Source organism: Equus przewalskii, chromosome 6 (assembly GCF_037783145.1).
Source record: "Equus przewalskii isolate Varuska chromosome 6, EquPr2, whole genome shotgun sequence".
Taxonomy (NCBI): Eukaryota; Metazoa; Chordata; class Mammalia; order Perissodactyla; family Equidae; genus Equus; species Equus przewalskii.
In genome coordinates this window covers 79,972,373-79,988,317 of record NC_091836.1, presented here as the reverse complement: position 1 = coordinate 79,988,317, position 15,945 = coordinate 79,972,373, and the positions used below count along the sequence as shown (strand labels likewise).

Sequence of the window (15,945 nt, the reverse complement as noted above, 5' to 3'; positions counted from 1 at the left end):
GGGCCAGCCTCACCGAAGCACCATTAGGCCTCTGTCTCTGTGCTCCCAGCCCCTGGACCAGAGGCGTTGTGTTGAGGGCAAGAAGTCATTGGGAAAGTCCCTTCCGGTCCCTCATCCTCCCCTTCTTCCTTCTCGCCTGCTGTACCCCACCCTTGCTCCCCTGGGACTGACCGAAGCTCAGACTTGGGATGACTACAGCCCACACCTGGGACAGACGACAGCGTATCTGGGCTGATCGCAGTGCTGTGCCCTCTCTCTCTGAACCCACCGCCTGCCACCACTGGCCCCACAACAGCGGAGGGAATGTCAGCATCCCCAGACCTTATGGCCCCCATGGGCTTAGTTCCCATCTGTCTGATGGTCTTTTATCTATTTGTCAGTACATAGGAGAAGCCCTAGCCAGGCCAGGACCGTGTCTCCTTTACTTGCAAAAGACAAAGCCGGGGTCTCTGCTGCCAGGATGAACACCAGACTCTCAGGGCCTTGGTTGGGTTTTGATGACACCGTGGCTGAGAGGACTCAGCTGTCCTTCTCAGAGAATGAGAAAGGAACTCATAGAGTACAGACTATCTGCCAGCACCTTGCATGTATTTCCTAATTTAATCCTTTCCACAACCCTAAAAGATGGGTGCTCTTACCTCCATTTTACAGATGAGGAAACTGAGGCCAGGAGAGACTAATCCAGCAAGAAAGAGGCAGAGGGAGAATTGGAACCCAATCTGCCAGCTCCGAAGTCTCCCCAGCATCCCAAGGTTAGGAAGCAGGATGGGGCTGTCCTGAGGTGGACGCCATGGGGCTCGCTTGTGGGGTACAGGACCCAGCTCTGCAGTTGACCAGGCCCAGGGAACCACAGAGGTGCCTCTCAGCACTTCGAGCTGACCTCTGAAGACTGAGTCTTTCCCAGTGTGTCCAGGACTGCCCCGGGTGAGCGCAGGGAGCAGGGAGCATCGTCTCCCCATGTGGAGCCGTGAAAGGAAGGACGAGCAGGATGCACAGACCGTTTGCTTATGACTTACTACAAGCGAACCCTTCAAATAAGGGGCCAGAAGCGACGGCGGAGCAGGGGCTCTGGGACCTTCTCTGACGGCGCCTCACTCACAGGTGTGGCTTTGAGCAAGTCCGTGCGCCCATCTGGGCCGGTAAGATGGAAGCAGGGGGTGGGACTGGCTGTCATCCCCAGAATTTGCAGAGGCAGTGAGAGAGATGTGTGTGCAGTCATGCCAAACGATTCCGTCCATCCGAATTCTTCATCTAGAGATAGACCAGTGGTATTAATAGCAAGCTAATCTCTTTCAAATTCTTTGTGTTGCTAAAATGAAAGCAAAAATTCAAAGCTGGAAGAACAAAAAAAACTCCCTTCTGAGAATTCTGAGTCATTCCAGAAAGGTCAGTGGAGTCTGGGTTAACCCATTGCTTCCCAGAAGGGCCTGTGGCTCTTTCCCGACCTTCAGGGATGAACAGAGAATGTGAGAGCCGCTCAGCTGGCAGGCCGTGCCCCTGGGACACTGTGGTGTCGGAGGGCCCTTGGTTTCTTCGGGACTGGTCACAAGGCTCTGGGAGAGGCACCCTTGGGGCCGTGGCCAGAAGCCACTGCTTGCCAAGAACAACACCCAGGAAGCGCTTGGTTCAGCCCTGCGAGGCGCTGGGGAGTCAGACAGACCTGCGGCTGGCTCTGGGCACTGCCCTTCACGGGCCGTCTGATTTCTGGCAAGTCTCGGGGCCTCTGTTTCCTCATGTGTGAAACGGGCCTGATCATCACATTGATAATAATAGTACTTAGTTACCCATCTCACAGGGCTGCTGAGAGCGCTGGAGGCAGGGGTCTCTGTACAGGCCCTTTCTAAATCATGACTCCTGATGGGGGCCCCCGTGCTTGCTGGGTCATAGGCGGCCCCCACAGGTAGGCACCGCCTGCTGAGGGCTGCAGGATGGAGGTGTTCCACCAGCTGTGGGTGGGCATGCCTGTGCTTGTACGGCCACTGTCAGAGCACCCTCTCCCCAGGGCCCACGGGGCCTACAGCAGCTGTTCCCACCGGCGGAGCCTGTGCTGTGGACCCAACAAGTGTGGGACTTCCTGGGGTGAAAGGTTGGGTGGACACACTAATGGACAGTTGTGGGAATGGAGGAGTCAGAAGGTGAGTGGGTAAGTGGATGGACCAGCAGATGAATGGTTGGATTTGCCACCCCACGGTGGGGGTCACGCAGCCTCAAACTGTGGGACCCTCTCGTGTCCTCATAAAACCCCTGGCCTGACAGCCTGCTGCTTCCGCCCCACCACCATGCTTATCCCCACTGGGAATGCACACTCCAGTCCTCTGCTGTGGGGCGGGTCCTCATGCTGGGTCCTGCTGCTGCGCTGGGGCAGAACTCCTGGTGGAGGAGGCTGAGCAGAAGAGGGGAAGGATGATGGGGCTTGGAATCAGACTAGCCTGGTTTATAATCCTTGGCCTGCCACTTCTTCGCTGTGTGATCTCAAGCAAGTTGCTGAACCTCTCTGATCCTTAGTTCCTTAATATATAAAATGGAAACAATAAAACCCATCTCATGGGGGTTAAATAAGATAGCACTTGAAATGCATCCAGCATAGTGTCTGATACTCAGCAGGCAACCTAGGAATATCTAATGAATGAAAGAATGAAGAAAAGTATATTCCTTTGCTTTTCTTCGTGAGCATGGCCAGGGGCAGATAAAATACTTAAATATGGGTTAGAGACTTTCAACCTTCAGTTACACCAATGACTGGGTAGTTATCTGAGCAGAGGCTCTTAGATGATTTGCACCAGGTACAAAGGTAACTGGACCCAATCAGGTCGCGTCTCTCCTCTGCACCTCAGTTTTCCTTCCTGTGAAATGGGCCAGGTTATGCTCAAGCACTAGTGGGGGGCGGGGCGGGGCGGGGGGGGGCAGAGTGAGTAGCGTCCAAAGAGCTGATTGGCTCTTGGCAATGACCCACCTACCCCTCACTGACCAGGCTGGAGAGGCAGCAAGAAGGGCCTTGAAAATGGATTAAAGAAGGAGCCGCCGGGAGACCAAACGTTTCTGAATATTTTTTCCTTTTATGGCCGGTGCTCTAGATCACCGCTTCCTGGAGATTGTGTTCTAAACTTCGCCGTGATGGATGCGAGGTCCGCGTGCCCACGAGCTCCGGCGGAACCCAGATGTCACCCCGGGGGAGGGCCGCCGCTGCTACCTTGCTATTTTAAGCCGCGAGTTTATAAGAATGGATGGGAGAGAAAGGAAACAGGGCCGAGCAGCGTGGGAATGGCCTCGGCAGGCGGGGCGCAGGGCCCCTCCGAGGGGGCAGCAGTCCGGCCTCGTCCAGGGTGGGGCCGCAGCCGGCCTCCACTCTGCGGCTTCCTGCGGCAGCTCGCACCTCTTGGTGCTTGGCTGTCTTGCCCCGCTTCTGTTTCGCTCTGCTTTCCGGCCCAGGGACTGACTCCCGGTCTTTCTGGAGGAGCGAGAGGCAGAGGAAAGGGAGAGATTCTCTGATGCGACTTTGGAATCCTAGGATCGCAGGATCCTACGGGATGGGACCATCAAGTCCGTGGTTCGTTGTGACCAGGAAGAGTCCAGGATTTTAGGGACTTCCAGAGTTGGAAAAAGCCCCTGAAGTGGGTTGGGAATCCTGTGACCCTTGCCCCAGCCTTTGCTGGAACTCTCCCTGGAATGGGGAGCTCACTACCTTAAGGAGCAGCCCATCTTCAGATGGTTCCAACCACTAGAAAGTTTTCCCTTGCTTTCATTTGACCTTTCAGCCATTGGTGGTCCTCCATCCTTTGGGGACAACAGAACTACATGAATGGCTTCCAAATATCCGACAAGAGGTTTTATTCCTCCCTGCACCTTCTCTTCTCCAGGCTAAAGGTCTTTAGTTCTTGAAACGCAAATTCTTGTCTCCCTGCCTCCTGCTTCCCCTTTTTTGAACATGGTTCATTTGTCTAAATCTTTGTTAACCTGCAGAGCACAATACACTTTGTATAGATTAAGACGTAAAGGAAAAGTGGAACTGTCACCTCCCATGTTTTACGAATCATACTCCTATTAAGACAGCCAGGACCTGCACATACATCACACATCATTTTAAGAGGTTTCTTGGGCAGTGTAGCCTATTTCCCTAGTGGAACTGGGGATTGTGGATACTCTTTTCCACCCCTCAACCTTTGTTATCAAATACTTTGACCACTGATGTCACTGCTGCTGAAGTCCAAGTGAAGGTGATAGAAATTAATCATGGAGCTCATCTTTGGGCAAACTGGATGCTCAGTTTATTCATACATTTAGGGTGGGAGCCACAGCATGCCCTGGCCCCATAGCTCTCATTCCCAAGAGCCAGGCTAAAATCGTATCTCCCTGCCCTCCAGGACTCCAGCTCTTCTGTTTAGACAGTCCATTCAGCATTTGAGTGTTCGTGGCTCAGCTCAAACACTGATTGTAACATGGAATCTTCACTAAAACTGTATCCCACCTGTCATAGCTTCCATAGTTAAGGACCCTTTTCTGGGATCCTGCATCTTCTCACTTTCAAAGTATTTACCCCATTATACTGTTTGCCAACTGCCTCCCACTACTAGACTCCGCGCTTCTCGAGGCCCAAGACCACGTCCTCATCATCCTTACGCCACCAGCACCCAGCACAGGGCCTGCAGGGGGGAAGTGTAAATGAGTGTCTGTGGCGAATGAATGAATGAATGAATGCCTCAGTTCATGGCTAGTCTACTTGAGACGAGGTTCCTCGAGCTGACCAGCAGGGGTCACCCCAACTGTTCCACCACAGAGAGTGACAAAAGTCAAGATGGTGGTTACAATGACCAACCCGGGGGCTAAAATTCTCTAGTTCTTTAAATAGCAAAGCAGCAAATACAAAATCCAGTATTTGTTGGCTAGAGCCGACGAGGGGTCTGATTCATAGTGGACACCCAGGAGATTCATCCAAAAAGCTCAGTAGGGACTCAGTAAATGGCAGCGCCCTTCATTCTCCTGTGTGTCCCAGCAGCCTCCTGGCTGCGGCTGAGGACCAGCTCTGAGGATGACATCTGTGTCGGGTGGTTTTCCTCTGCCGTCCAGCAGAGCAGCTCCTTCAAGGAACCTCTGAAGGTCAAGATTGGCGGTTCTTGGTCCTGCAGGTCCCTGCGGGCTTCCCCCAGTGGCTAGGGCAAGGGCACCTGGAGGAGTTTGGGAGTGGGAGGAGGCCAGGCAGAGCCCTCTGGACTCCAGGCAGCCTTCCTGGGCCGCAGACCTCTATGCACTGGCTGCTGTGAGCACCTGCTCCGTGCTGGGCGCGTCATCTCATTTCATCATCTGAAGGATCCTGCAGTGGAGGCATTCTTATCGCTGACAGGGAAATGAAGGCTCGGAGGTGAGGTCCGCGTTGAAGGCCACACAGCCAGTGAGGGGCAGAGTGGGGACTCAAACCCGGGTACCTGGTTCCAAGCCTGTGCTCTCTCCCCTCGCTGTGCCGCCTCTCTGGATGGAGAGCTCGCATCACCTGTCTCCTTTGCTAAGAGGAAGCGGGGGAGCCAGAGCCCTTGGCTGGGTCTGTTGGAGAGATCACTGTCCCGGACCTCTAGACTGGCAAGACATACGAAAGAGCTGTTAGCAGTTACAAGTTTGTAGTTACAAGTAGACCCCACCCAAATTGACTTAAACACAAAGAGATTTAGTTGTTTGTGTAACTGGCTGGTTCCGAAAGAGTTCAGGCTGCAGGTGAACTTTGATCCGGGCTCCAGCTTCGTTTGTCTGCAGGTCTCTTGACTCTGCCTCCCTCTGTGTGGGTCGGTTCCACCCTCAGGCTGGCCTTCCTCATGGAGGCAGAATGGCAGCGGCTGCACGCTGCGCCACCCAGAACAAGAGGAACCTTCTGGGTCTCAGAACACTGTCGTGTGCTCATGGGCTGAGGCTGGATCTGTTGTCTATCCCTGAGCTGTTCACTGTGGTGACACGGATGAGATTGTACTGATCGAGGTCAATCCTGGCCAGGCCTCAAGGCTGCCAGCCCACGGGCATGGGATCAGCCTGGCGAGGGAGCCCTGCGCACGGCCACAGGGTCTGTCCTACCTGTGCCTCCAGAGTCGTGGCTTTAGCAGGGCTGACGGGCCCAGCGAGGCCTGTCCCCTAGTGAGAGAGCCCCGTCGTTGGGCTCAGAATTGCTGCTGAAGGATGTGAGGCAAGCTGTGGGGCGGGAAGTCAGGAAGCACCTTCCCCCCACCCTCCCCCACCAGAGACGGCTGCGGGGCAGAGCGGAAGGAGCCCTGGCCTCAGAAGCAGGAAGATCTGGAGTCAAATGCTTCGTTCCTAGTGCGATTTGGGCAAGTGGCTGCCGCTCTCTGTAGCCGTTCTCTCATCTGTAAAATGTGAACGTTAATGTCGTGAAGGCTGAACTAGGCGATGTTGGTGATGCTCCTAGGGTAGTGCCCGGCATCCAGCAGGTGCTCAATAAATGTACTCACGCATACGTTTGATCCCAATGGCGTGTCCTCCATGAGCTGTGGCCTTGAGGAGCTCGAAGCACTTTTCTCCCTTCTGGGATAGCTGTGTTTACTGTAAGGACCAAATTAGATGCAAAATCTCTAAGGTCACTTCTGACTTTGTCAACAGAGCCAGAGAGCAGGAGGAAATGTCATTCCAAATGTCCCCTGCACGCCTGTTCCGACCCCCGTGTTGATGCAAACTCAAGCAGGCTCTCTCTGCAGCTCGTGGCTCCTGGAAATGGAATCCAGCTGGGGTCAGGGATGGGAGCCGATTTGACTTGTCCTTTTGGCGTCTCCTCAGCCTGCGGAGCCCAGGCCTCCCGGAGCATCTTTGGGGCTGACGCAGCGGAGGTTCCGGGCACACGCGGCCACTCCCGCCAGGAGGCTGCCATGCCCCACATTCCCGAGGACGAGGAGCCCCCTGGAGAGCCACAGGCAGCCCAGAGCCCTGCCGGCCAAGTAAGTGCCCCCCCTCCCTGCAGCTAGCCCGGCCGGGGCCAGCCAAGCACCCTGGGCTCAGGCCCCACTGCCTGGCCTGGCCAGAGGTTGTGCCCACAGCCTGTGCGGGCTGTGGTGGGCGCCCGGGGAAGGTGTGTGGCTTCCACACTGAGGAAGAAATACCCAAAGTTCATTTGAATCAAACCAGGGCCCCACATACCCTGAGAGTGGAACCTTCTAGGCTGTCTGACCGAGGCCTCCTGGGAAGTCCAACCACCCCAACCCTGCAGGCACCCTCCTGGGAAGGAGGAAGACCAGAGGAGAACCATGGGCACAGAGGGCTCGGCCCGTCAGGGTCGGGGCAGCAGCAAAGGGTCATTTAAACTGAGTCCACTTCAAATGAAGATCAAAATTCCGTAGTCAATAGTGAGCAAGATTTCCAGCAAAATTGTATTATGAAAAAGGAAATGATGAGAATGAGTTAATTTAAAGGGTCTCTTTGACGTTGTATTATAGAAGTGAAGTTATGAAAACAAGTTATTTTTAGCTATGCATATTACAAAGTATAGATTACATACTACTTTTTAGAATGAACAAAGAATTAATCTAGTGTGTTGATTTTGGTGTCAGTATATTTATTTTTATGCCAACAAAATGATCTGTTGACATGATACCACATCCTTCACATTTCCCTCCGCAGCACCTTCACAAGAGATGCTCTTTGTTTAATGTTTAAGAGCTCCATTCGTTTGCCCCAGGAACTCTTTCAATCTTTCAGTATTTGAGTCATTCCCCTCGAAGAACTTAGCTTGCCCTCTTCCTCATAACTTTGTCTTCGTTTGTTAACCAATCCAGTTCCGTCTGCTCCTCGTCGGTCCGGCACCTTGCATGTAGAGTAATCCAGTGTGGTTTTCCAAACTTCATGAACTTGGCAGTTGGTTGGCACCGAACTTGTATTGTCCTGTCATAGCTGACGGTTGTCCGAACTGCCCTGAGCCACGAGACACTTGTGAAGCGAGGGAAGAATGTCTGAGGGAGCACGAATTTGATAAACGGGCAGACTCATAGTGAATATTTTCATGTTACGATGACGTTTGCTTCCTTACACATCATAGCTGTGGGAACTTAGATAATAAGTACTTAGAAAAGAGTGGCCTCTTGTATCTCCACATCCCAAGCTCGTGGGATAGAGATGTTGCAGAGCTTGGCAGCCTCGGGGAGCCCTTGCATTCCTAAATGGCGTTGCGCCAAGCCCCCGTGCCTTTGGCCACAGACAGCCAGCTCAGGGGTTTACTGAGCCCTGCTTCCCGGGAACGTCTTGGACCATGTGGTTGCCGCTTGTCAGTTGCTCTCAGTGGCTCTGGGTGGCTCCTCTGCCCCTCTGCAGGTGACATCTGGCCTTCCCCCAAACTGAATGCTCCACTCTGCCCCTTTCTTTCTCCTGTTCCTCACCCAGTATGGACGGTTCCCCGAAAGCATTGCCAATAGCGAACTGTAAGGTTTAACCAATGGATTTTTTTTTTAATATACTGACAGCTTGGAGATTAAAGAAGGGAATGCTACAGAGCAAAACATTCAACAAGTAGATTCAAGAGTGACTGAGTGACTGCTTCCGGTCCTCAGGTCACGATTTTGATGGGTTCTGTCCCCTTCATGCCCCTCCTCCCCAGCCTGGCCTCCTTGCCATCACGGTCCCTGAAATTGTTGTGTCACTCACAACGGCAGAGCCTTTAAGCCAGATTCTTAAGCAAAATCTAGCTCCTGAATCCTGGGCAACTCCCCCAAACAGCTGCCATGCGATGCTCCCCAAGAATACAAGTGTTCCTAAAAAATAGTCATAAAAGATCGGCAGAGATGCGACCACCCTCATGAAGAGAGCCTTTATGTTCAGTTCAGTTCCTCTTGGTTCTAAACCTCTCTAATCAATAGATGCTTCAAACCTTCTCCTCAAGAGACACAAAACCAGGTAGCACAAAACCCGCCAGCGCTTCTGACCATCTTGGCTTCAGACCACACGTAAGTGCAGCCGCCCTGGGGCAGAGGGAAGGGCGAGATTCCAGGGGCGCCCAAGCAGGGGAAGGGATCCATGAGCTCAGCGCACGGGCAAGGGTCCGAGAGCCCTGGCGGAACAGCAGGAGCTCCAGATTCCAGGTCCTCACAAGCTCACTCTCCCTGTGACCTTGAGCCAGAAGTGGACTTCTATGACATGAGGGGGGGGTGGGGGGGGGTGCCCATGGTGTCTGAAGGTCCCGCGAATGCCACGACTCCGTCTCCCTGCTCGTGGGAAGTCAGGACAATGAAGAGGCTGTTTGCAGGTCCGATGGCCTCTGCATTGCCAGTCCAGCAGGAGAAGGAGCCATGAGGCATTCAGGTGAGCTGGAGCCAGGATGCCCAGGTCCTCTAAGGGAGGACCATTAGCACAGGACTTAAGAATCTGGACTGTGAAGTCAGACCAGGCTGGGCTCATGTCACAGCAACTCGACATCCTGGTCAAGAGACCAAGGGAGTCTGTTCACTTTTCTGTGCCTTCAGTTCCTCCTGTCTTCCCCAGGGCAAGCGTTAATGACCGCCTCCTAGACTGTCCAGCCCAGCCCTCAGTACCTTCTGTGGCCTGAGGGACCGTGGAGCTGGGGCAGGTTAGACCCCAGACTGAAGGCCACATCAGATTCAGTATTCTTTTTTAGTTTTTGTTTTTTGAGGAAGATCAGCCCTGAGCTAACCACCGCCAATCTTCCTCTTTTTGCTGAGGAAGACCAGCCCTGAGCTAACATCCGTGCCCATCTTCCTCTACTTTATATGTGGGATGCCTGCCACAGCATGGCTTTTTGCTAAGCGGTGGCATGTCCGCACCTGGGATCCGAACCGGTGAACCCCGGGCCTCTGAGAAGCGGAACGTGCAAACTTAACTGCTGCGCCACCAGGCCGGCCCCAGGTTCAGTATTCTTTTATTTTCTGTCCTTTCTGACAGGCACTGGCCCTCCCTGAGTTCTCCAGAAGCCCACAGGGCATCATCAAAGAAGAGCGGCTCCCTCCATTGTACCCATCAGACAACCCACATTGGGCTTCTCAGGCAGCGCAGCCTGAGGGGAGGATTCAGGCCTGTGAGCCGGGCTGGAGCCTCCAGGGTCTGGAGCCTGGGTCCCCGGGAGTAGGGGCAGCCAGGCAGCCAGGGAAGGGGGTTGTCCAGGAGGACTCGCTGGAACTCCTGGTACCATGTGAGTTCCCATCTGTGAAGCAGGCAAAGAACAGAGCATCCTTCTGAGTTTACAGCTCCCCGGGGTCCAGTCCTGCCTCTGGTTCCTTAGGCTCCAGCCCTCATTTCCCATTGGCGGCATGAGCACTCACTGCGGTCTTCTCACGTAAAAACTCAAAAGCTGTAGGCCTAGATCCTGTTTTTCTTTTTTGCACACACACACACACACACAGACTCTTGCACGTACACAGATTCTCACACACAGACACACACCCTTTAGGTCCCTAAACAGAAGCTGTAATCAAAATCCACAAAGAAATAAAGCTTCCCAACAATGCCCTCTGAGGCTGTGTCCTGAGCATGTTGTCTGAGCTGGCCCTTCAACAGGGAGGGTGGAAGGGATGAGCTTGTAGCCAGGGGGTTCTGGACGCAAGCCTGGGGCCTTCGGGGACCACAGGATGACAGACTGGCAGAGCTGGAAGGGATCCCAGATCGTGTCTAAGCCCCCTCCTTTAGGCGGGCAAAGTTCTGCACAGCGCGAGCCCCAGACCGTCATCTGGGAGCTTGTTAAACCCCGGTTGCTCAGCCAGCCTCGACCTGTAGAATCGGGTCTCCGGTGGGTCTTGGAATCTGCAGGGAGAGCTCCGCTGGGGAGCTCCCCACCTCACAGGGACGTCTGTGCCGGGGTTGGCCAGCTCTGCCTGCTGGGCCAGCTGGATGCCGCCTCTCCCGTGACTCTCCCTCAGTCCTGCCCTCCACAAGGGCCTGCAGAGGAATGAAACCTGATGACGCAGGAAGGTGCTTTCTGCCTCTTCCCAGAGTCTCTTTTCCTCCAGTCCCTCCAGTCTTTGCTCCCATGGCAAAGACTGTGTCAGAGGTTTCCCTAGATCCTCCTGTGGGCACATACTTGCCTGTCTCCCCCTCACTGTGGGGCAGCAGACCTGGCCCCAGATGCAGTGTGACCAGAGCATCAGTGATTTGCTGGCCTGGGACTGGCAGCCATGTTAGAAAACTGACTCATTGGGGCAGCAGGGCCTCCTCAGAGGCACCTTGCAAACCTGAGGGTGCAAAGAGGCTCCTGTTGGCTGTGAGAGCCCCCATTTTGCCGGCTCTATCTGCTACCTGGACAGCTCCCATTTTCCTCCAAGAGTTTCTAGAAACCCAAAGGCAGGTCCATGTGAGCTCATGAGTAGACCTCACATCTTTCACATTACCTGCTCCAGCATCCCCCACCCCACCCCCTGACCCCACCATCTCCATTGTCCACAAAGCCACTTAATAATAACAGCTAACCACGTGCCAGGTACTATTATACTGTATTAACTCATTTAACTTCCAATCAACCTAATGGGGGGGGTGTCATCATCCCCATTTCACATCTGAGGAGACTGAGGCACAGAGAAGTCAAGTACCTTCCTCCAAGGTCACACAGCTCCTAAGTGGCAGGCCCAGGATTTGAACCCAGGCAGCCTGGCCCCAGAGCCCACACTGTTAGTCTCTACCCTGCACTGAGCACCGTAGACTTTGCCTCTGGGGCCCTCTGTGAGAGGTGCCTGGGCCAAGGGGACACTGTCCTGTGCTCCCAAAGCTCTTGTCTGAGAGGGCCGACCTGGGTCCCTGCAGAACTCACTGCCATTCAATTCCCAAAGTGCCACAGCTTCCAGTGCTGCGTCCCCCAAATCCCTTCTGCCCACCGTCCTCCCACGTGCATGAGCCTGTGGACCGGGATCCTGCCCAGACACTGTGCTGCCCATGCCCGGTCCTGTGCAGTCCCTTCCTCCCTCTCCTCCAGCCAGATGATGCAACAGCATGCCGTGATGCACATGGTCTCCTAGAAACACAGATCACCAAGCTGTCCCCGGCCCAGGCCACACACAAGGGTTACCCTCACTCCGGGTCTCCCTAGGTGCCTACTTCGTACCGCCCTTTCTGATGCTCTAGGCAGAAAGTGATGCTTAACCCTCTTGTACGGTAGCATCTTGTTGATTTGAGGCCGTTGCAGCGCTCATCTAACCAGTGGCAACCCTGCTCACACCCCACTCCCACTTTTTAATGAGCCGAAGTGAAGTTGGAGCAGGCTCTGGAGAAGCAGTTCTCTGCGTGTGGCCCTAACAGGAAGGGATCTGCCTGTGAATCTCCTAGAACCTCTGACCAGGAAGCTGCTGGGCCTCCTCCTCCTCTTTTGGCCCAGAGTTGGAGAGCATGGTAGCTGCTGCCATAACAAATCTGGAATTCTCTCCCTGTCTGTGTCAGCGTGGGGAGAACCCCATCCTGGCTCACCACCATCAGTCAGCAGGCTGGGCCCAGAGCCGATCCTGCTCGGCCATCCTTATAGAAGAGAAGAGCGCCAAGCAGGGTTCCCAGGCAGCCAGCGGGTTCCGGAAGGTACAGGAAACCTTCCATCTCATAGGGACACAAGGTATAAGGAGCATGGCAGAGTGGAAAGAGCTGGGCTTCTCATCCCTGAGTGTGACCCTGGGGGAGTTATTCATTTGGCCTCAGTTTCCACATCTATAAGCCACTAACAACAGCGAAGCTTTAAGGCACCCTTCTCATGTTCCAGGCACTGTGCTTGTTGCATACGTTATCTCATTTAATTTTCACAATACCCCTGTGAAGTAGGTACTATCATTATTCCCATTTCCAGATGAATACTTCAAGCACAGAAAAGAAAAGTAACATGCACAGGATAACACAGCTAAGTGTCGAGCCTAGAATCAGACCCAGGCAGCTTGCCTTTAGTTACGAGAATAATCTATATACAGTGCAAAGCAAAGGACTCAGCACCAGGTGCTCAGGCCCTGATAAAGCACGGAACAGTTTGCAAAAAGCTTTCACACGTATCACTGCCAGGGGTCTTCTAACACCACCCTGAGGACAGAGATCCTCATCCCCAGGAAACTGGAAGTTCAGAGCGATTGGTATCGTGTCCAAATGCAGGGAAAGAAGCGAATACATGGGGCTCCTACTGCGTTTTTACACTCATTATCTCAGATAACCTTTGTAACACCCTGTAAGTCAGCAGTGACTGCACCCATTTTACAGATTAGGAAGCCAAGGCTTGGAGAGGTTAAGCTAGTTGTCCGAAGTCACGTCACAAGGAAGTAGCAAGGCCTAGGTTCCACTCTTTCATGGCTGTAAGCCAAGAAAACGGGGCTAGATTTATTATTTTTCTTCTTTCTAGTCCAGAAAATACCCCTTTATACTGCAGTGGAGTTTGTCTGAGCACACGGGAAAACTGTTCACTTCCATGCGACAGGCACTCAACAAACATAGAATTGAGTTGAATTTACTCAATAAATATTTCTTGAATTCGTTCAACAAATGTTTACAGATAACCTAGCTAACCCAGGCCCCACTCTCAGGCAGTTCCCTTCCCAGTGGATTTATAATCTAATGACAGTTCCCCCTGATTTGATCTGCTCTTGTGTTCTCTTATGACCTTGTCTCATCAGGAATCGGAGGACCCTTGTTCTGCGCTATCCCCAGGAATATCTAGCGCTTAACAAGACACTTAAGTACGTAAGGCGGACTGTCAGCCTTTTCCTCCGTTTTCCCTCACCTTGGCTCTTCAGGCCCAGTCTTCACTGGCGAGCAGACTGGGGTGCTGTCTACACCTCCCTGGAGACCCCTTGGGAAATGTGTGCTCCCTCACTGGGGGAAAAAGGTTTAGGACCTAAAGAATCAATTTTCTATCAGGAATCAGATGAAGACAAAATAGATAATGTGTGTAAAACACTTGGAACCTGTAAGGACTTTGCAGAATGGGGACCCCCCGCCAGCCCCAACTAACCACTCAGAGCCCTCATGCCCTGCTTCCTCTGTGACAGGCACTGCTCTGAGCACTTTACAGGTAGCCACCTCACAACGACTCTAAGGGACAGCTACAATTATTATCCCATTTTACAGATGAGAAAACCGAGACAAGTAAGTACACTCTGATCACTAGAAACCAGGCAGCACCTTGGATGCTCCAACTGAGGATTTTGAATTCATCCTCTCTGAGCTCATTTCCACTTTTCTCATCGCACCCTTTGCAAGAACAGCTTCAATTAAGATCGTCAATGAAATACCTTCAAATAAGTTATCCATAAAGCATTAGGATCTGGTGTACAAGATATGGGAACGCCTATTGGGCACCTGCTCTGTGGCCTCATCCCTCCAAGGGGGATATTATTATTATCTTTATTTCACAAAAGAAGAAACAGACTCTGCAAACTATGTGACTCTCCAGAAGTCCCACAGTCGTGTCATGGTTGAGTAGAGATTCAAATCCAAGTTTCTGTTGAGGTGTTCCTGCCAGCTTTGCCTCCTTCCCTGGCCCCACCCAGCAGTAGAACCAGGGTCCTGGACACCAAAGGCCCTGGGCAGGTGGAGCAGATGCTTGAGGCCCCATCCTCTATGGAAAAGAAATTTGGAAAGGGTCAAGAGGACAGTTCCGCCAGGATGGCTTCTAGTGGTTCTGGTCACAGAGTGAGAGCTGTGAGATGGTAGCTGTGGAAGTGCCTAGGACAAAGCAGAAAGCGTTTTAGCAGTGTCGGTTGTTGCAGAAGGTCAGGAATGTGTATTACAATGATTTCTCCTTAGTTCCTATTGTGAGCAGTGGAGTAGCTCGCCATGTTTTGTTTCTCTGCTTCCCCTGTCAGACTGCATGTGAACCACTTAGGGTCAGAAGCTGTCTTTCATGTGTGTATCTCCAGTTCTCAGCATAGGCTCTAGCATGCGGTGGGAGCTTAGGGAAAGGCGGATGGAGGGATGGAGGGATGGAGGGATGGAAAGATGAGTGGGTGGATGGATGGATAGACAGATGGTTGTGTGATAGGTTGGGTGGATAATTAGCTGACTGAATGATTAAATGCCTGGATTGAAGGGAAGAAGAAATGGAGGGAGGAACAGCATTAGGAAAGCAGGGAGGAGGAGAGGATAGAAGACAATGATGGATCAATGGCTGGCTGGCCGGGTGATACACTCTCCACGGAGTAAGGCTAACAGACATTGTGTGTATTTCCACACCTCTGAAGTCTGTTGGCATGAGAGGAAAGACAGTGATGAAGAAGGCAGGATAATCTGGTGATTATTGATCCCTGACCTCTAGGAATAAAGTGGGCAATGGCAGGAAAGAGGGTCCACCAGAGGCCGGGCAGGCCCTGGTGCACGGAGGGCTCCACAGGGTGCGTACTGGGGAACCTTCGAGGAGCTGGAGAACTGGTCCTTGGCGCTTGGCAGGGCGGAGCCCCACCACCAGCAGACCTCAGCAGAGCCGCTTCCGCTGGCTCCCATGCTCTTAGCACTTGTCACTGGAATAATCATTTTCTCGCAAGTCCCCGGAGAGTCTTTTTAATCCTGTCACAAGAACGCTAAGTCCTCTCTGTGGCCAGGCCTCTCTCTACAGAAGCAGTCCCTGTTTGCCCTCTAGGCTGTGAGAGAGGCACGCAGGAATAGAGTCACAGCAGCACTCGCCCTCCACCATCACCCTCACCCTCAACATCATCATCATCATCATCATCATCATCATCATCCTTCTTGCTTTATCTCATCTAATCCTTAAAACAAGCCTGGAAAATGGGGATTATTTGCTCCACATAATGTTTGAGAACCTGAAACTCGGAGAAGTTAAGTAACTTGCCCAAGGTCACCCCGGTGGGATTCCCATCTAGGCCTCTCCAACTTCAGTACCCTACACTGTCTTCTGGCAGGTTCCTCCTCGCGCAGGCTGTCTGCCAGGGCCCAAGGGCAGGAGCTGAACTCTCCACTCCCGCCAGGGCCTGGGCTGGGGCTGTAGCTTAGAGCTTCCTAGGGCAGGCCTAGTCACGTGACATCGGGGAACGGGAGATAACATTCCCGTCT

The 15,945-nt window shown here is 53.1% G+C and overlaps 1 protein-coding gene across 12 annotated transcripts in view; it reads left to right on the top strand.

The window, feature by feature from the left end:
* Window positions 1-15,945, top strand: part of IRAG1 (inositol 1,4,5-triphosphate receptor associated 1) — a 132,273-nt gene that overhangs the window by 48,480 nt on the left and 67,848 nt on the right. For 8 of the 12 annotated variants that reach the window (XM_070626338.1, XM_070626332.1, XM_070626336.1 and 5 more), the window contains one exon: window positions 6,769-6,926. The exons of the other annotated variants lie outside the window; for them this stretch is intronic. In XM_070626338.1, the coding sequence (XP_070482439.1) occupies window positions 6,858-6,926 (69 nt within the window). In that variant the 5' untranslated portion in view covers window positions 6,769-6,857. The remainder of the gene's footprint in view (window positions 1-6,768; window positions 6,927-15,945) is intronic. 12 annotated transcript variants of the gene reach the window in all.